This window comes from Onychostruthus taczanowskii, unplaced genomic scaffold, assembly GCF_017590055.1.
Source record: "Onychostruthus taczanowskii isolate IOZ18803 unplaced genomic scaffold, ASM1759005v1 scaffold6, whole genome shotgun sequence".
Taxonomy (NCBI): Eukaryota; Metazoa; Chordata; class Aves; order Passeriformes; family Passeridae; genus Onychostruthus; species Onychostruthus taczanowskii.
Genome location: NW_024503679.1, coordinates 17,615,441 through 17,635,678, shown reverse-complemented (window position 1 = coordinate 17,635,678; position 20,238 = coordinate 17,615,441). Strand labels below are relative to the sequence as shown.

The following is a 20,238-nucleotide window of genomic DNA, read 5'->3' as shown; positions in this document are numbered from 1 at the left end:
AAATCCTGGCTGGGTCAGGATCTGCTCCCAGGAACAAGCGATGGGATAATGGGAATGGCATCCAGGGGAGGCTGAGGTTGGATATTTGGGAATATTCCTTCATGGAAAGGGAAGCATTGGAAGGGGGTTGGGGATGGGAACAGTTGGATTCGATCTCCGAGGGCTTTTCCAACCCAAACAATCCCACAATTTCAGGAAAGTGGGATGGGGAGTTGGGATTGGAGCTGAGCAGATCCCGCTCTCCCCGGCTGATGGAAAATCCTGGGAAATCCTCAGGTGTGACCAATGGAATCCTTGTCTTCCTGCTGGAATTTTCCCATTCCCACATGGAACGAGGGCAGCAGCCTCATCCCAGCCAAAGCCGGATGCTCAGAGAAGACCAAATCCCAAATTTATCCCAAAAAACCCCAACGGATCTCATTTTTCTCCTCTCACCGTCCACATCGTACACCTGGAAGAGGAAGCGGAGCTTTTCCGTGGAATTCCCGTGGAGCAGCTGGCGCAGGGATCCCAGCAGCTCCTCCCGGCTCAGGGAGCCGCTCCCGTCGGAATCGAAGAGCGCGAAAAACCTCTCAGCAAAGAAGGACTGCGGGAAAAGCGGGAATGTTCCCGTGGAGCAGGGAATGGGGAACGTTCCAATGGATCAGAGGATGTTCCCATGGAGCAGGGAATTCCCACTGATCTCTCCCCTCTTTCTCAGGGATCCCTCCCTTCTTTCCACGGATCCCTGACCTCCTTGACCTGCAGGGCGGATTTGAACTCTTCCAGGCTGATTTCCTTCTCCTTCCCAGCGACTTTCCCGAATTTTTTGTTCACCCAGCGCAGCCACTCCGCGTCCGCCGCCGTTCCCATGGTTCTGGAGAGATCCCTAAATCCCAACAATCTCTTTTTGGCATCTCCTCCCAGCCTCGTTCCAGAGAGCTCCCAGCATGGAGCATCCCAAAGTTGGATCCTGCAGGGATCAGCTGCGTTCCATGGAATCCCAAATTTCCATGGAGCTACTGAGCCCTGGGATAATCACTGGGCCCACGGGAGCATCCCTGGGGGTTCCATTTTCCCAGAAAATCTGAGCAGGGATCATCTCCCATTCCTTCCTTCCCCATTCCCATTCCTTCCTTCCCCATTCCCATCCTCTCCTTCCCCAGCCCTCCAAAATTCCTCCAATCCCCCGCGCTCCATGAAATCCATGAGCACTTCCCAGCATCCCAGATTTCCCCAGGATCCCAAGGAAAATCCAGCTTTTTTCCCATCTCCGCTCTCCTCTTCACCTCCAACAGATCTGGGGAGACTCCAAAGGGAAATCCCGAGGAGAGGGATGGATCCGGCTGGGATAAATCCCAAATCCCTGCTCCCGCCTCATTCCCGTCATCCCTCCCTTCCCAAATCCCACCCAGCTCCGCGGCCCATCCCAATCCTGCTTTTTCCAGCTGTTGTTTATCGCTTTGCCAACCCCTGCATTGGACGTTCCCTGTCCCATCCATCCCTCGGGAATTGTGCTCCTGCCAGATCCATCTGGAGCCGTCATTCACGGGATGCAGTCCCGAATTCCGGCCCGTCAGGAGCACACCGGGAATGTCTCCTCCAGCCTCCATCCTCTGATTCCCTCCGGAATGAATCCGCCCGGGACGAGGTTGCCATGGGAATGTCAGGAGCAGATCCAGGTACAAACACTCCCCATTCCCACATTCCAGAGGCATCCGAGCCTGTGGGTCCCACCTGGAATAACCTCCAGGAGCTGCTGGAGCGCGGAACTGATCCCAAAAAATTCCAAACGCCCCCAGGATCTCAGGATCAACTGGATTAAATCCAGCCCTATCCTATCCCAAATCCAGATTTTTCCCATCCCCAATCCAGCCTTTTCCCGGGATCTCCGTGCCTTTATCCCGGCATTTCTGGGATCCCAAAGGTTTTTCCCGGGACAGAGCTGTTCCCCCCTTTTCCCGCTGCTTTTCCAGCTCTTTGTGCCATATCCAGGTGCATCCATAGGGAAAAACCTGGGAATTCTCCTGCTCCACGTGGGATTTGGGGCTCCAAGGGGGCTTTTCCCAGCTCCAAGGAACGGGAATTCCAGGTGGGAATGTTGGGAATGGGGGCCGGCAGCAACGGGAGCTCCATTCCCAATTTTCCCTTGGATTCCATGGGATTTGCTCATTCTGAGGAATTCAATCCCTGGTTTTCCCACATTTTCCCTGGATTCCCTGATTCTCCAAGGAATTTAATCCCTTTCATTCCTGTTTTTTTTTCCAGGAACCACACTCCATTCCCAAGTTTTCCTTGGATTCCAAAGGATTTGCTCATCCTGAGGAATTCAATCCCTGTTTTTCACAGGAAACCTCCCCCAATTCCCAACTTTTCCCTGCATTCTACTTCGAATTTGTTCAATGTTTCCATGTTTTCCACCCATTCTCCCAAAATTCTGAAGGATTATCCCAGAATTCCTTGGACTTTTAACCCTGAATTTTTGGGGCATTTTACCAAACTCTCCCATTAATCCAGGCCAGTAAAGCAGGAAAGTCTTGGAATATTCCATTAGAAAAATCAGGAACGTTGTAATTATCCCATACATTTTTCCACAAAAAAGAAAATAAATTTAATAATAATATTTTTAAAATGGGAGTAACATTTTCCAACTAATTTTAGGGAATTCTGGAGCCATCCCAGAGTTTTCTTCCTCATTTTTCACCTTCCAATCAGCTTTTCAGCATTTTTTAATCAGATTTTCCTGCTTTTTTTTTCCCTGGAATGCTGCAAAAAATCTGATTTGAAGGGGTTAAACCACAAATTGGAAATTCTTGTGGAATCCCAAGGGTGTTTTCCATGGAATTCCTGGATCCCAGGGATTTGTTTTATCCCAAGGTTCCCCAGCTGGGAATGTTGAGGGCGGGAATTTGGGGAATTCTGGGAATTTTTCCATTCCCAGCTGTGCAGAGCTGGGAGCTGTTCCTAAGAAAAAGAAGGAATTCTTTGTGTGGGAAAACAAAGGGACATTCAAGGGATGAACAAACAATTCCCAGGGATTTTCCATGGGAATTCACCCCAGGAATGCAGGGCAGGAACGGGAGGATTCCTCTGGAATTTGGGAGGGAATCCTGGGAAAAGAAAGGGGAAAACTGCAATTTCCTGTGGGGAAAAATCCCACAAATTTCATTAAAAATTCCTGCTAAAAAACAGTCCCAAAAATTTCAAAATTCCTGGGAAAATAAACAAGGAAAAATCCCAGAAATTCCTGGTAAAAATAAATCCCATAAATTCAAAGTTCCTGTTACAATGGCCAAGGAAAAAAAAACTTCAAATTCTTGCAAAAAAAACAAACCCCAATCCCACACATTCAAAATTCCTTTTAAACAAGGAAAAATCCCCCAAACTGAAAATTCCTGGTAAAAATTAAGAAGGAAAAATTCCATAAATTCAGAATTCCTGGTAAAAATGGACAGGAAAAACTCCACTGAAAATTCCCCTTAAAAACATATCCAAGTAATTTCAAAGTTCGTGGTAAAATAAACAAGAAAAAAATCCCAGGAATTCCATTAAAAATTCCTGGTAAAAACAAATCCCACAAACTCAAAATTCCTCTTAAAAATAACCGGGAAAAATCCCACAAATTCCTGTTAAAAACAAGGAAAAATCCTCAAATTCCTGCTAAAACCCAATCCCATAAATTCCAAATTCCTGATAAAAACAAACAAGGAAAAAAATCCCAACAATTCCCATTAAAAACCAAACCCACAAATTGAAAATTCCTATAAAAACAAAGCAGGAAAAAACCCACCAGGAATGAAAAACATCACAGAAGGAATGTAAAATATGGAAAAATAACCCTTCAGATTTATTCCCAATATTACAATCCCCAATTTTTTTTAAATTCCCAAACACTTGGAATACAAACACTGACAGGAGCAGCATTAAACATGGAATGTTGGCTTGGAACTGGGAATGAATTCCCTCAATAACGAAAGAAAAAGGAATTTTCTGCACCTTCAAACAATCAAAATCCACATTTTTCTTTGGAAAAAAAAAACAAAGGAAAAAGCAGCTCTGGACTCCCAGAAATTCCTTTGAAATCCCAGCTTGTCCCAGCAATCTTTTTTTCCAGGGGAAAAGTCCTTTTCCAGAGGTTTTCAGCAGCACCAGGAGCAGAAATTCCATGAAAAGTTCCCAAGGATTCAGCCCAGGAGCCACCTCTGGACACACCTGGAAAGGAGAAGTTTAAACAGAGCTCAAATCAAATTCTACCTCATTCCCAAATCCCAAACATTTGGAAAAGTTTGGAACATTCATTCCAATCAAGGATTTCTCAGCCAATCCCAAACTTCCATCCTAAACGCCTTAAGCATTCCAAAAAAAAGGAACATTTTGTAGTTTTCTTTTGCTGAAATTGGGATTTTTACCTGGAGTTGGATCCAGCTTTTCCCGTCCCCTTCCCAACATAATTCCTGCTGGTTTTATCCATATTCCTGGAACTTTTCCATGCTCACAGCTGAGACTTTATCTCCATCCTGTCCTGTAAAATACATTCATAAAATAAAGTTTCCCAAGGATTTTCAGCATTCCCTTGATGCTTTCCAACACCTCTTTGGGATTTTCCAGCCCTGTGTTTTCCAGGAAAAGCAGGAAGGGATAAACAGGAATTTTAGAAGGAATCAAAGCACTTTTTACCTGAGTTCTGCTCCAGCTGATGGGAACTGTTTGGAAATCCCAAATCCTTGGAAAAGAGCAGCTCTGGGCTTGGATCCTCATCCCTCAGCACCTGGAAAAGGATCCGGGAACAGGGAATGGTTTGGGATGGGAAGAAGCATCAAGTTCATCCCATTCCACGGGCTGGGATCATTCCCACTATCCCAGGCTGCTCCAAGCCCACCCTGGACATCCCAGGGATGGAGCCCCGGGAATTCCAGACCCACCAGGAATTCCTTTCCAATATCCCACCCCATCTCCCCTTTCCCAGTCTGAAGCCATTCCCGGTGTCCTGTTCCTTAACAGGAATTCCTTTCCAATATCCCACCCCATCTCCCCTTTCCCAGTCTGAATCCCAGTCTGTGTCCTGTTCCTTATCCCACTCCCTCTCCAGGAGCTCCTTTAGGCCCTGGAAAAGGCTCTGAGGATTCCTGGATCCTTCCCTTCTCCAGCATTCTCAGCCTCATTCTGCTGTTCCTGGAGTACCCAGTTTTCCTTCCAAATTCCTGGGATTTGGCTTGGAAAGGACCTCCAACCCATCCAGTTCCAACCCCAACGCCTTCCCCCATCCCAGGCTGCCCCAACCTGCCTTGGGACACTCCAGGGACGGAGCAGCCACAGCTCCTCTGGATACTCCATCCCTGTCCCAGCTCACTCTGCTCTCGTCTAGCCTGAATCCATGCCCCTTATCCTGCCACTCCAAGGAAAAAAAATCCCTTCCCATTTTTCCTGGGACCTGCAGGATTCCCGTCCTTGGCCTTGCTCCACCTCAGCACAGCCGGGCCCCGCTGTCCCTCAGGGACCTTCCCGGGGGATCCTCCCGCCCTTCCCTTCCCTTCCCGGGGGTCCCGACCCTCCCCGGTTCCCCTGGGAGCCGCTCCCAGCCCGCCCCGGCAGTCCCCGCCGCAGGGACCCCTGTGAGGGCGGCCCGGCCGCTCCCCGTCCTCACCGGGGCCCTTCGCGGTACCCCGGTCACGGGCAGCGCCTCCCGTTCCCCTCCGGAGCCGCTCCCAGCCCGCCGAGGCGGCCCCGGCGGCGGGGACCCCCGTGAGGGCGGCCCGGCCGCTCCCGCTGCCCTCAGCGCCGCCGCCCCTCCCTCGCTCCGCCCGCCGCTCGCGCTCCGCCCGCCCCCCGCCGCCGGGGCCCGCGCCATTGCCCGCGCCATTCCCGTGCCTCGCTCCGCACCTTTCCCTCCCTCCTGGCTGCGCGCCCCTGGCCGGGCGGCTCCGGTTTGGCCGCCGCTCCCCGCCCCGGCACCTCCCCCAGGCTCGGGCGGGCGCAGGGCGCAGCGCGCACCGTGCCCGGCGCGGCGGAGCCGCGGCCGCTCCGTCCCCATCAGGCGGCAGCGCGGAATGAGCCTGGGCTCGGCGCCGGGCTGTCCCCCTGCCCGGCACAGCCGCTCCCCCATTGGCTTCCGCCGCGCCTCACGCTGCTGATTGGCCGAGACGCGGCGGGGGTGCGCTCCGATTGGCCGATCGCGCCGTCAATCCCGGCGGAGCCCCCGGAGCGCCCGCCCCCGCGGTTATCAGGTTAGTGCGCGCCGCGGTGCTGCGCTCGGGCTTCCGAGCGGCGCTGGGCGAGCCCGAGTCCCTCCGCGCCCCGCGATCGGGGGGCTCTGCACGGGGTCACTGCGCCAGCCGAGCCGCGCACCCTCCGCGCCTCCCGCCAGCCACGGACATGGACATGAAGAAAAGGATCCACTTAGAGCTGCGGAACAGGACGCCCTCAGATGTAAGCAATGCAATGCCCAAAAAAAAAAAAAAAAAAAAAAATTAATGCTAATAACGCTAATGATGAGAATAATAAAAAGGCATCCCACGGTTAATTTTTTTTTTTTTTTTTTTTTTTTGGCGGGGTGGAGCGTGCCAGGTGTTGGCGGGGCCGCTGCTGCCCTTGAGGTGCCTACCTGTGTGTGTGGGGGGCCGTGCCCCCCGCTTTGGGGGGCGCGGGGCGCTCCGGGGACGGTCGGGGGCTCCCCGGGGCTGCTCCTGCCCGTGCCGGGCTGCGATGCCTCGGAGAGGGGCTGGCCGTGCATTAAATAAAAAATAAGTTGCTCGCTGCTCTCTCTCTCGGCGTGTTTAGTTGGCAAATATTTGTGCAGGGTGCTGGGCTAGGGAGAGGCAGGCAGGGACTGCGAGTGAGTTGCGAATGGTTTAGTTTAAAGTGCGTCTTCATTTCTTTGCAGTGATCAGGCAAGAGAGACTGGGGAGCCATATTTGTAACTTTGTAGTCCTCATGAACGCGCCCTTTCTCTCTCTCTCTCTCTCCCTCTCTCCAGATGCTGAGAAGATAAAAGGAAAGAATTTTGAAACCGACGCTTAGCGTTGGTTGGGTTTGGTTTGGGCTTTTTTTTTTTTTTTTTTTCCCTGTTGTTGGTTTTTTTTTTAATTTTTATTTTGCGAGCAATGGGGCATCGCCGCCGGTAGCGCGAGCGTTGAATAATAATCCTAATAATCATATGAATAATAAAAAATAATATTGGAAGAAATGAACGCACTCTCCACCCCCTCCATCCCCACACACGCACAAAAAGGCTGGATGTGTGTGCGTGTTTTTCCTTCTTCCCCCTTTTCCCCCCCTTCCTTCCCCCGGGGCCGGACTTCAGGTTGTTGTTCCGCGTCTGGCGGAATAAACGGGGGACGGCGAAAAACTTTGGCAGGACAAAAAAAAAAACCCCAAAAACCCAACCAAAAAAAACAAAAACCCAACAAACCCCCAAAACAAGCATGAAAATAACGGGGGGAGGGGGGAGGAAAGGAGCGAAAAATAGGAAAACCACCCCAAAAAGAGTGGGCGGGAGGTGGCCGGGGGCAGGCGGGGCGCGAACCCGCGGCGGGGAAGCCCCTTCCCCTCATCCCCCCCAGCCCCGCCGGGCCCTCGGCGCTGCCCGGGGAGGCTTCACCGAGCCCCGGCCCCGCCGCGTCCCCCGAGCCGCCGGAGGCTGCGGGAAAGGGAGAGCGGGGGGCGAACGTACCTCAGCGGGCAGCGCCCGGGGCAGCGCGGCGGGACGCGGCGGCCGGACCGAGCGCGGTGTGCTCCGGGGAGGGGGGGGGGGGGGGGGGGGACGGGGGACGACAAAGGCGGGCGCGGGGCGGCGGAAGCTGCGCTTTAAAGTTTAAAAACTCCTGGGCGAGCAGGAGGAGGAAGAGGAGGAGGACGGCGAGAGGAGCGGGGGGGGGGGGGGGACGACTCAACGGCAAACCCCGCGGTACAACCGCCATGGCCGGGGGGCTCCGTGAGGCGACCGCAGCGCAACTAGGACGCGGCGCCATGTTCTGTGCTGCCCCCCCCGCCTTCCCCTCACGGCCGCCGCCTCCTCCTCCTCCTCCTCCCGCCGCCGCCGCTGCCTCGGCCGCGGGCGGCCCCGCGGGGCCGTGAGGGAGCCCCGCTGGCGCCGGAGCTGAGGCGCTGCGGAGGCTGCGGCGGGGCCCTCCCGACATGACGGGCAGCGCTGCCATTTTGTCGCCGGCCGCGGGGCGGGAGGAGATTCGTGAGGGCCGCGTTGGGGTAAAAAAACCACCCCCCTAAAAAAAAAAACAAACAAACAAAAAAAAGCTTTAAAAAAATTAGGTTTTGTTGACTATGTGGGACACCGGGAGGTCCGAACGGGGCCGGGGGAGCACCGGGAGGAGCCCCGCGGTTCCCCCGGGTGAGCAGCGCGGAGCGGGGAATCCGCCTCCTTCCTGGGCAGGGCCCTGTGGGGAGGCAGCACTGGGCTTGCGAAGTGTTTTGCTCCTTTTCATCCTGTTTTTTCTTATTTTCCCCCGCTTTTTTTTTTCTTTTTCATTTTTTTTTTCCTATTTAAAAAATCCCCTTTTTTTTTTTTTATTTTTCTTTTTTTTTTCCTATTTTAAAAAATAGTTTTCTATTTTTGCTCATTTTTGCCCCCATTTCGCCTCACCACCCTCATCGCTGGAAGTTTCTTCCCCATTTTAAAGGATGTTTAGAACCAGCCTCCAAAGGGATAAACTCAATTTTCCCCTCTTTTCCATGCTTGCATTTTCTGCTGTTTCCGCTGGCTTTCGTCTCACGCCAGAAAAAGTTGGGAAAACTCGGAGCTGGAGGGAGTTCCCTGCTCTTCAGGGCTGGGAATGGGCAGCAGGGAGCTGGAAAATCGGGATCATTTCACCTTTCACCGCTTGGTTTTCCTTGGAATTTTCAGGGAATTTGGTGCCTTGATCCCCCCAGAGTGTTCTAAATCCCAGTTTTCCTGGTTTTTTAGGCAGAGAGCTGAAAATTCCAGTTGGGAATGTTGTTGTGTTCTTAGCTGTGTGCACGTGTTTTTCAGGGAATGAAGTTAATGGGTTGAATTCTGTTCCTTTAAAATATTAAAGGAAAATCCTGCTAATTCCACCCTCTGGAATTGGGATTTGGCAGGAATATTGATGGCCAAGTCATTTATTCCTGGATTTTAGGAAGTTTGGGATAGGCAGGATGAGTTTGGGAGTTGTTTCCTTTAATTTTGAGTGTTTGTCCTCATTATTTCCCAATTTTACGTGGATTATGGAGAAATCCTGGGAAAATCCCCCTGAGTTTTGGGAATCTCCTTGAATTCAGTGCTGCTTTCTGATTTAAATTGTCCTGAAATCAGAATTAAATCTTTGAATGTGGATGGGGTTTTGTGCTTTTTCCTGAGCTTCTTTGGGATGTTTTCCACCTGGTTCTCCTATTTTTCCATGGAATTCTGGGCTCTTCCATTGGATAATCCCAGAAAGTCACATCCTGATTAATAAAACATCCTAAAAACATCCTCAAGTGGATTCTGTGGAGAAATTCCTTCCTCAATCTCATTTCTGTTGTTTCACTTTTTAATTTTCCCTTTATTTTTTATGTTAATTCAGTGTCAGGAAAAAAGTGGGTTTTACTGCTGGAAAATTGGGAATTTTTGGCTGTTCAGGCAGTTTTTTCCCCAGGCATTCCCACTTTTTATCCCGTTAAATTTACAAATCACAGCAAAATTGTGATTTTATTTCTCGTATTAATATAATTTTAGTTATAATTAATTAATTGCTCCTAATTTCCTTCAGGAAGTGTTCTCCTGGGCAGATTTTGGCACTTTTGTGCTCATTTCCATCAGAAAATCCCAGGGGAAATCCAAATATTGGGAAGCAGGGGTGGCTGGGGGGTTAAAATTAGCCTGAAATTTTGATTTAATTTGGGAAAAAATTCCTTGGTCAGCCCCAGATTCCATCAGAACATTTGGCATTTCCCAAAAAAAGGGAATTCTCAGGAGGCAAAAAGCAAATCAAACAGAATACCAGGAAAAAAAAAATGGAAAAAATGGGAAAAACAACTGAGAGAAGAAAGCTTTTTTAAAAATATATTTTTAGTTTTTAAGGGAATTTTCCCACAGATTTTCCCACTGTTTTCCTCTGGAAATAAAATTTCCAGAGGAAAAAAAAAGCCAGGAATGAGAATATTGTGAATTTAAAAGCCAGGATTGGGAGGAGTAAAAGTCAAAGTTTGATACCTGAGGGAATCCCTGTGGATTGGAGGGAAGGAGAAACTTTGGCTTTTTTCCTGGGGAAAAAAGGGAGGATTAGCAAAGAGCCTTCCTAAAATTCCTTCCGAATGCCAGGGGAGGCTCAGGTGGGACATCAGCAGGAATATTTTCATGGAAAAGATGGATAAACATTGGAAAGCCCTTTTGGAATTCCCATCCAAGGAATTCCTGGATGTGACACTCGGAGCTCTGGGATCAGACTCAGTCCTGGATGTCTTTTCCAACCTCAGGGATCCCGGGATGCTGGGAGTTGAGATTCTCGGTGGGGTTTTCCAAGGAATTTGCAGCAGAGCAGGAATTCCAATGGGAATTTTGGCAAAGTTAGGGATGAGTTTGAAGTCCAGTTGGAACTTCCTGGGATGGGAATTTGGTGTTCCTTGAAAGGTTGGATTGATGGCTGTGTTCCATGGATTCTTCCAAGTCTTTTCCAAGGATTCCCTGATTGTGGGTTGGAATTCCAGCTGGATGAGCTGGTGTGAAAGAGGCGGGAATGCAGCATGTTCCCGAGGATCCTGCCTTTCCTCAGGAATCCTGGATTCCTCAGATCCACCTGGGGACTGCTGAAGGGACCAGGATTTCTTGGCTAGGGGGAATTCCCATAAACTGGAGCTTGGAAAAATTCCTGGGAAGCCCCGGCAGCCGCGGTGCCGCTTCCATCCGTAGAGGTGCCGATGGAATTCTGCTCCCGATCCCAGTATCCGTGTTAATCCCATCCAGTCCCTTCCCTGCCTCTGCTGTGGGATTCTCCAGGCATTTCCATGGAATTGGGCTGATGGATTTCCCAGGAACTGGGTCATGTTCCATGGCTGTTTTCCAGCACTGTCTTTCCCTGCCCCGGGAGTTTTGGGATTCTCTTCCCAGCACATTCCCAGCCAGGAGATGCTCCAGGTTGGAAATCAGTGAATCCCATCTTGGATATTCCCAATGGGAGTTTGGTATTCTCAGGAAAGGTTTAATCTGGGAAAGTGGTAGGATTAGATTGGTGGCTGAATTCCGTGGCTGTGGTGTTTTCCAAGGATTCTCTGATTCCCGGTTGGAATTCCCGTTGGGATGAGCTGGTGTGAAAGAGGCAGGAATGGAGCATTCCCAAGGATCCTGGCTTTCCTCAGGAATCAGTTTATCCCATCTGGGATATTCCTAAAAAAGCCCTGCAGGGCTGTATCCATATCCCAAATCCTGTGGGGTTTGGGGAAGGAATTCTGTTTATCTTGGGGCAGGAAAGGGGTGAAAAACCTTGGGAATTCTCCCTTCCCTGTGGAATGGGATCCTGCTCCAGGTCAGCTCCTCATTCCTGAGCAGCAGCAGCAGCTGAGGTTCCCCCTGGAATGGGAATCCCATGGAATGGGAATCCCTGGTGGCCACGGGCCATGGCACCTGCTGCCCTCCCTGCCCTGGGCAGAATTCCAAGGGCTCTGGAAAACCTGGAAGAGCTCCGGAGCGGTGGCCAAGCGGACACAGAGCAGCTGCTGGAGATATTCTGTGGAATCCTTCCCTGTTTCCCACCGGGAATGGGACCGTTCTGAGCTGCCGTGGGGTTGGATCATGGAGAGCTTGGAATTGCAGCTGGAATTTAATTAATTAATGATTTTAATTGGGTTCTTGATCTTGGGAGTTTTGGGATGATCTTGGAGCAGGGATTGGCTCATCGGAGCCTTCGGAGCAGCTCCGGTAATCCCGGGATTGAGTGGGAAGCTCATCCAAGCTTTTGTTGGTCTGGTTGCGTTCCAGGTGGGATTGGAATGGGAAATCTAGAGAATTTCTCTCCTCCGGTTGGAATTTTGGGGGAGACAAATCCTTGGAAAAGTTCCCTGTTAGAGGTGCTGTGGAAAGTGATGGGCTCTCTCAAGGTTTCTCCTTGAAATTCCGAGATTTTATGGAGAGGGAATGTGCCATGGAAGGCAGAGACGCCTGTGGGGTGTTGGGGAAAAATCCCACAAATCCAGTTCCTCCTCCTTTCCTTGGGGAATCCTCCTGGATTTCCTTTGGGATTCTTAGGGCATGGAGCCATCCTGGAGTTTTGTTTGGAGTGCTGTTGTTTCCAGGGATTCAGGGAGTTAACACCGACACGATGTTGCTCTTGGGAAGGGTTGGGAATGTGCTCTGCTCTTCCCAGACTGTCTCTGAACTCATCCAGGCTTTCCAAACGTGGCCTCTTGGATTCCAGGAGCTTTCTCCATGGATTTGTTGGATACGTGCCTTTGCCCAGTGCTGGAAACAGGGAAGGAGGGCATGTGGCATTTGTGCACCAAACTTCCTGAAAAGCGGGAGGAGGAAACAACCATCCGTAAAAAATTCCATTGAGAGGTGGGAATGGGATGGTCTTTAAAGTCCCTCCCAACCCAAGACATTCCCAAATTCCAAAACGATACAAATTAAAAGGAAAAAAAAGGCAGTTGGGTCATCAGCCTTCATGCTAAGGGATTTTCCTTTGTATCCAAGACCATTTCCAGCTCTTCCTTGAATCTCCGCTCTACACCTGGGGGAATTGTTGTCTAATTCCCTGGTTTTCTGTGCAATTCCCTGGTTTCCATGCTGAGGGAGGATGGAGGGATGGATATCCCACTCCTGGATCAGGGCTGGAGCTGTTCATCCCTCAGTGTGAGCTCTGGGCTCCTTCCCTTCCCTCCATTCCCGCTCCGCTCAGCTCCCGAAATTCCTGTGAGGAATTCCCAAATTCCTCTGAGGCAAAACCCACCTGGGGCTTCCTGGTGAGGATCCCAAGCCCTCCTGGCTCCGTGTCTGGAGGCGCTGGGGTGAGATAACGGAGCAGGGACTCAGATAAGGAGGATTCGCCTCCATTGCTCTTTTCCCGCCTTTTTTTTTTTGGCGGGAACTCTGTGTGTGTGTGGAGAACATGAGGGGAAAAAACTGTTTATCCCAAGTGGATCTTCTGGAGAATCCTGATAATTAAACACCATTAAGGGATGAGATACGTGAATTTTCCGCCCAAATTTCGACCCAATGAGTAATTTGGGAATTTGGGGGGGCTTTTTCCCTCACATGAGGGGAAAATCCTCTTTATTTATCCGCAAATGGATCCTCTGGAGAATCCTTATAATTAAACACTGCTGAGGGGAAAAAATCCACTTATTTTCCTTATTTTGGGGGGTTTTCTCTCTAAATTTCAACCCAATGAGTGATTTGGGATTTTATTTTGGGAATTGTGGGATTTTTTTACCCTCAGTTCGTGGGATCAGGAGCACTACCTCGATCTTGCCTTTCTTCTCGACACAGCCCCCAAACTCCTGCATTTCTCTGCTGAAAACCTCCTGATTCTTGCGAATTCCCTGAAATTCCTTCTACTTTTCCATGATTTCTTCCCTTTGCAGGTGAAAGAGCTCGTTCTGGACAACTGCAGGTCGTACGAAGGGAAAATCGAGGGCCTCACGGATGAGTTTGAGGAGCTGGAATTCCTCAGCACAATCAACGTCGGCTTAACCTCAGTTGCAAACTTACCAAAGTTAAACAAACTCAAGAAGGTAAATCCCACCTCCCCCAGCCAAATCCCTCCTTTTCCCCTTCCCCACGTGTGGGAAAAGTGGCTGGAAATGGGATGAAATGGGATTTTTGAGGATGTTTTTGGGCCTTTGCAGCTCGAGCTGAGCGACAACAGAATCTCAGGAGGCCTGGAAGTGTTGGCAGAGAAGTGTCCGAACCTCACGCACCTAAACCTAAGCGGCAACAAAATTAAAGATCTCGGGACAATAGAACCTCTGGTGAGTTGGGATTGCTCCTGGAAATGGGATTCATACTATTCCAAACCCTTGGAATTCCTTCCTCTATCCCAGCTTGCTCCAAGGCCAGCCTTGGGCGCTTCCAGGGAATGTCGCTTCTGGAATCTGTGCAAGGGTCTTTCGCCCCTCATTCCTTCCCAAAATCCCAGTTATTCCTGCCCCCTGCATCCCAAGTCCTGGGGAGTTGGTTTTGCTCCAAGGAATAGGATTAATCCCATTCTAAACCCTTGGAATTCCTTCCTTTATTCCAGGTTGCTCCAAGCCTGGCCTTGGGCGCTTCCAGGAAATGTCGCTCCTGGAATCTGTGCCAGATCCTCCCCTCTCATTTCTTCCCAAAATCCCAGCGAATCCCGGGATCCAGGCCGCATCCCAAGTCCCTGTCCCTGTTCCCGGTGAGCCGCTGCTTCCCTCTAGTGGCTGCCGGGCTGGGCTCCCCCATTCCCAGCGGGAATCGCCGCAGCTTCCCAGGATTCCGCAGGCTCTGGATCCGTCTCCAGGCACTACAGTTCCCATGAAAATCCTGGCAGGAGCAGCTCCTTCCTGGATCTCCTTTCCTGCAGCGCAGGGAAAAGGCAGAGCTGGTGAACTCATGGAAAAGCCTGGAAGTGCTCCCAGCTCTCCCAGTTTTCCCATTTCCAGGCCTTTTTCCCAAGTGCTTTCCACATAAAGGGAAGGAAGATATTCCTTTAGAGCTGGTGTTTCTTATCCATGGATAAGCCTTGATACAAATACTCACTTCCTTTGGATTTTATTTTTAGGATTTCCAAATTTGTGAGCAGTGCAAACTTATTCCCAAAGAAAAATTCCACAAAACCCCCAGGAATTAAGTTCCTATTTCATTTCCATGTGTTTTTTCATTTTCCGTAGTCTAAGGAAAAATAATTCCATTTTTTAAACCTCTCTTATCAAAGTTCTTGTGTCCAGCTGCTCCATTCCTGCTTCCATCTGCAAGAATTCATTTGGGATAATTCCTTGGACATCAGCTATTCCTGGATCTGGCTCCTTTGGGATACTTCCCTGGATATCAATTATTCCTTTGGATTTGGGAGCTGCAGGACTCCAGGGAGAGCCTTTCCCATCCCAGATGAAATTGGGATTTTCCAAGTGGTTTTTCCTGGATTAGGGGTGGAAATTCCAGAGGGAGCTGATTGGGAAAGAGGGGAGGAGTTGGTTTATTCCAAGGTCAGGCAATTTGGGAATTTGGGATATTTTTTATAAAGATTCCCATTTCTTTTTTCCATGCCTGCCATCTCCAGGGAGCCCAAAACACCCTCAGGAATCCCTCGGGCACATTCCCCGTGGGGTCCTTGCCTTTGGAGGGAATTCCTGCGCCAGCAAACCTTCGGAATTGCTTTGTTTTCCCAGAAAAAATTGGAAAACCTGAAGAGCTTAGACCTGTTCAACTGCGAGGTGACCAACTTGAACGACTACAGAGAAAACGTGTTCAAGCTGCTGCCGCAGCTGACGTACCTGGACGGATACGACCGCGACGACAAGGAGGCGCCGGACTCGGACGCCGAGGGATACGTGGAGGGGCTGGACGACGAGGAGGAGGATGAGGATGGTACGGGAATGGGAACCGGCACCGGGAGGGATGGGCGGTGAGGGAGTGAGGGGAGGGATAAGGGAGTGAGGGGAGGAATGAGGAGGAGTGAGGGAATGAGGGGAGGAATGAGGAGAAGGAGTGAGGGAATGAGGGGAGGAATGAGGAGAAGGGAGTGAGGGAATGAGGGGAGGAATAGGGAATGAGGGGAGGAGTGAGGGAATGAGGGGAAAGAAGAAGGGAAGGAGTGAGGGAATGACGGGAGGGAATGAGGGGAAGGAGCGAGGGAATGAGGGGAAGGAGTGAGGGAATGAGGAGAAGAATGAGGAGGAGGGAGGGAATGAGGGGAGGAGTGAGGGAATGAGGGAAGGAAAGAGGGAATGAGGGGAGGAGTGAGGAGAAGGAGTGAGGGAATGAGGAGAAGGAGTGAGGGAATGAGGGGAGGGATAGGGAATGAGGGGAGAAATGAGGAGAAGGAGGGAGGGAATGAGGGGTGGAATGGCGAGAAGGAGTGAGGGAATAAGGGGAAGAATGAGGGGAAGGAGTGAGGGAATGAAGAATGAGGAGGAGGGAGGGAGGGGAGGGATAGGGAATGAGGGGAGAAATGAGGAGAAGGAGTGAGGGAATGAGGAGAAGGAGGGAGGGAATGAGGGGAAGGAAGAAGGGAAGGATCGAGGGAATGAGGGGATAAATGAGGAGAAGGAGTGAGGGAATAAGGGGAGGAATGAGGAGAAGGAGTGAGGGAATGAGGAGAAGGAGTGAGGGAATGAGGGGAGGGAAGAAGGGAAGGAATGAGGGGAAGGACCTGAAGGAATGAGGGAAATGACCTCATTGTCCTGAAGGAATGGTGGGAGAAGGAGCTGTGTGTCCTCAGGGAATGAGGGGAAGGAATGACGGGTAGGATCTCCATGCCCTGAAGCAATGAGGGAATGAGAGGAAGGACCTTGGTGTCCCAAAAAAAAACGGTGGGAGAAGGAGCTGGGTGTCCTGAGGGAATGAGGGGAAGAACCTCGGTGTCCCAGAAAATGAGGGAAAGGACCTGAGTGTCCTGAGGGAATGAGAGGAAGGAATCAGGGAAAGGAACTGCATGTCCCGAAGGAATGAGGGGAAGGACCGGAAGGAATGAGGGGAAGGAGCTGGGTGTCCTGAGGGAATGGCGGGAAGGAGCCGGGCAGGGCCTGAAGCAGCAACTTCCTCAGCTTTATCCCTAGTGAAAGACCGGGACGACAAGGAAGCGCCGGATTCCGACGCCGAGGGATACGTGGAGGGGCTGGATGACGAGGAGGAGGATGAGGACGGTACGTGGGATGTGCTCCATGGGATCCTGCGTCCCGAAGGAATGAGGGGAGGAGGTGGCGGGGCCTGGAAAATCCCGTTCCTCCATCTGGGAATGGAGGGGTGGGATCAGGAAAGAACCACGGGAAGGGACTGAAGGAATTGCGGGAGCAGGGATGAGCACGGATACGAGGACTGTCCTGGAACTGTGGAAATCCTCATGGGAAAAGGGTTTCCATGGGCATGGAAAAATGCAGGAATTAGGGAGCTGCTTAATGAATGGAATACACTGGGGAGAGCTAGTGAATCTGTGCCAGGAACTGAGGATGGAACAGCCTGGAATTCCAGGAAATTCCAGGGAATCTCAGTGCTGTAGGCACCACTTTTCCCTGGCTGCCCCTGGAGCCATCCCAGGATGAGGATCCAGCTGATCCCAGGGAATTTTCTGGATTCTCCCATCTCAGCAGCACAGCAGAAAAGCTGGATGTGCACTTTTCCTGGGAATGCTGAGTGGGAGGTCTGGGTAGGTTCCCAAACACATGGAAAGCACTCCAGGGGCTCAGCACTTCCCAATTTTCTGCTGGGAATTTTGGGAATTGCCTAAAAGGCTGGAATTTTGTGTCCATGGGAAGGCTCCTGATGGATGGTGGGAAAGTTCTGCTCCATCTGTTCCTGGAAAAGTTGGGATTCCCCAGCTCCCAAATCCTTGGGAATAGTGGGAAGTGGAGCAGCTGGAGTGACTCCAACCCTGCATTCCCTGACAATCCTGTGCTACCCCTAAGGAATTCTCTGCTCGGATTCCCAGATTTTGGGTGGAATTTTTCCAAAAACCTCAACTTTTTCCATGGATTTTGTTTTTCCAGAGGAGGAATACGACGACGACGCTCAGGTAGTGGAGGATGAGGAGGATGAGGAGGAGGAGGAGGAAGGGGAGGAGGAAGATGTGAGCGGAGAGGAGGAGGTGAGCCTTGGAATTCCACCTCGGGAATCCGCAGGATCCGGCTGGGAAGGGCTGGGCAGGAAATCCGGGATTTGAGGAATTTTAGGATTCACTTTGTGCTGGGGTGGATGAAGGATGGGATGGGGGGAAAAGTGGGATTGGAGGGGAAAATGGAATAGGAGGGAAGAATGGGGTTTAAGGGGGAGAAATGGGATTGGAGGAAGGAAAATGGGATTGGGGGAGAGAAAGTGGGATGGGAAAGGGAAAAACAGAATTCCAGGAATTTGTTTTCCCTCTCCTCCAGCCCTGAATCCTCTCCTGCCCCTCTGGAATGTTCCTGAGTCCCCTCAATTCTGCTTGGAGGCTCTGGGTCAATCCAGCTTTTCCCATTCCCATAAATCCCAGTGCAGTTTTCCTAAACTTGGGAACGGCACCTTCCCACGTTCCCAGCTCCAGCTCAGGGATCGATTCCCTGGGATTTCAGTGCCAGCTCCTGCTGTTCCATAAAAAACGGGAGTACTGGGAGATGGCTTCTTGCTGAGGACATTCCAAGGACTTTCCCTCCTTGGAAAATGGGATATTGGGAAAGCTTCTGGGCTGATCCCAAGCTTCACATCCCGCTTTTTCCCGGAATTCCAGGAGGATGAAGAAGGCTACAACGATGGCGAGGTGGACGACGAGGAGGATGAGGAGGAGCCTGGTACGGAACCAATCCCACTTATCCTAAGGAAAAACCACCTCAGTTCCATGGAAAATGGAATTCCCGGAAAAGCAGGAATGCGGCTCCTGGAATAATGGGAATTCTTTCTTTTTTCCAGAGGAAGAGCGGGGCCAGAAGAGGAAACGAGAGCCTGAGGATGAGGGGGATGAGGACGACTGAGCAGCTTTTCCCTGGAAAAAATTCCCTCTTGTGATTTGACTGTTTTTATCCCGGAATTCCCCCTTTTCCCACTCCCGACCCTTTGGATTTCCTTTTCTTTTCCTGATTTGTTTTTGTTTTTGTTTTTTTGGTTTTTTTTTTTTTTTTTGGTTTTTTTTTGGTTTTTTTTGGTTTTTTTTCCGGATTGTAACGTTGCTGTGGGAACCGAGCGGGAGCAGCAAGGGTGGGAAGGGAATAAAATCCTATTTTTACTGCCGCTCCTCCTCCGATTCTTTGGGAATTTTTTCCTTGGATCCTTTTCCTTGAATCCCTGGAACTGCGAGAGTTGAGTAGGAACCGAGTTGGGAATTCTCGGAGCGGAGCTTGGACATCTCGGAAGCAAAACAAGGAAAGAACCGAGTTGAAATCCATGGATGAGCCGGGATTTTCCCACCTCTGCCATTCCCAAATCCACATTTTTTCGGGAACGGCAGCCAGGCCTCCTCCCTGGGGTGGCAATGGTGCCTTGCTCCATGGGTTATTTTTTTGGGAATGCTGCCATTTCCAGCCCCTTTTCCCAACTTTGGGAATTCCCTCTTTGTAAATAGTGACCAAACGTTGGTTTTATGGGAATGTTGGATTTTTCGGGATGGGTTCGGAGCTGGTGACTTTGCGATCCCTGTGTGTTGTGTGTTCCCAGTTCTCCTTTAATTTGGGAGGGAATTTTAGGTTTTTTAGGATTTTTTTTTTAATTTTTGGGGGTTTTTAGGGGAATTTTTGGGGATTTTTGTGGCTCTAGTGCAGCCAAATCCCTGGAAATGGCAGGCATTAAAAAAAAAAGGGGATCTCAACAAAAATATCCCAAATTCCCAAATTTCCCGACCTTGGAATAAATCAACTCCTCCCCGCTTTCCCAATCAGTTCCCTCTGGAATTTCTGCCCCTAATCCAGGAAAAACCCCTTGGAAAATCCCAATTTTTCCACCCAGAAAGCCAGGAATTCCAGGAGACTGCCTGAAATTCCATGGGCATTCTTGAAAATTGTATTTTCTTACCTTGTGGGAGGCAAAAAAAAAGGAAAATCCTTGGGGAATGTACAGATGCCACGGGAAAAATCCCTTTGGAAGTGACTTGGATTTCCTAGGAAAGCTTCCATGTGTAGAAATCCAGCGGCTCCAGGTTTTTTTGGGAATTTGGGGGGCCCGGCAGAGCCACCTTTGGAGTTTTTGTCTGTTTGGCTTTGAGGAATTTCAATAAAGCTTTTGATACAAATCCTGCCTCTGGAATTCTTTCTGGGAAAATAAGGAATGGCAGCCCTGGAAAAACGGGGATTCCCAGATCTTTTTTAGCACCGTGAAAAGAGGATATTGCAGCTCTGGAAAAGTGGGAATGCTCAGTGTTTTTAGCATCTTTGGCTCCCTAAAATCCTTTGGATGAAGCCCAGGGAGAGACTGGGGTTGAGTGAAGCTACTGGAATGTTTTCCCTTGGGAATGGGGGGTTCTTGGGGGTTATCCCAGGAAAACTGGAACCTTTCTCCTGGAAAATCCTCTCCCGGCCTTGCCAGGCTGGGAACAAGGAGCTCCTGGATCCCAGGGAAGAGCTTTCCATCCTCTGGAATGACTTGGAGCCTGGAAACGTTGGGATGTGCTGGGAATGCTGGAATGAGGATTCATGCTGGATTCCAGGATCCATCTTTGGCTTCTCCCCCTC

General features: G+C 50.5%; 2 protein-coding genes and 1 long non-coding RNA gene across 5 annotated transcripts; 1 reads left to right on the top strand and 2 right to left on the bottom strand.

Moving 5' to 3' along the window:
• Positions 1-89: 89 nt before the first annotated feature.
• Positions 90-864, bottom strand: LOC121343513 (NADPH oxidase 5-like). The gene is made up of 2 exons (XM_041418754.1): positions 733-864; positions 90-586 (listed from the first exon to the last, which is right to left on the bottom strand). Exons 1-2 carry the CDS (start codon positions 850-852, stop codon positions 347-349), a joined length of 360 nt encoding a protein of 119 aa, XP_041274688.1. The 5' UTR covers positions 853-864; the 3' UTR covers positions 90-346.
• Positions 865-3,805: 2,941 nt separating this feature from the next.
• On the bottom strand, positions 3,806-7,734 carry LOC121343505. 2 transcript variants are annotated; one of them, XR_005953715.1, is made up of 5 exons: positions 7,649-7,734; positions 6,581-6,955; positions 4,657-4,747; positions 4,389-4,501; positions 3,806-4,191 (listed from the first exon to the last, which is right to left on the bottom strand). It is a non-coding gene; the product is annotated as an uncharacterized LOC121343505 (long non-coding RNA). The 2 variants fall into 2 exon arrangements; XR_005953714.1 differs by lacking the exons at positions 6,581-6,955; positions 7,649-7,734 and adding an exon at positions 5,860-6,002.
• ANP32A (acidic nuclear phosphoprotein 32 family member A) lies at positions 6,214-19,799 on the top strand. Of its 2 annotated transcripts, none has more exons than XM_041418734.1 (8): positions 6,214-6,405; positions 13,507-13,656; positions 13,771-13,893; positions 15,277-15,475; positions 16,666-16,752; positions 17,593-17,690; positions 18,309-18,369; positions 18,488-19,799. In XM_041418734.1, the coding sequence occupies exons 1-8, from the start codon at positions 6,352-6,354 to the stop codon at positions 18,547-18,549; spliced, it is 834 nt and encodes a 277-aa protein (XP_041274668.1). In that variant the 5' UTR covers positions 6,214-6,351; the 3' UTR covers positions 18,550-19,799. The 2 variants fall into 2 exon arrangements, with proteins under 2 accessions (XP_041274668.1, XP_041274667.1); XM_041418733.1 differs by having other exon boundaries at positions 16,654-16,752.
• The last annotated feature ends 439 nt before the right edge of the window (positions 19,800-20,238 follow it).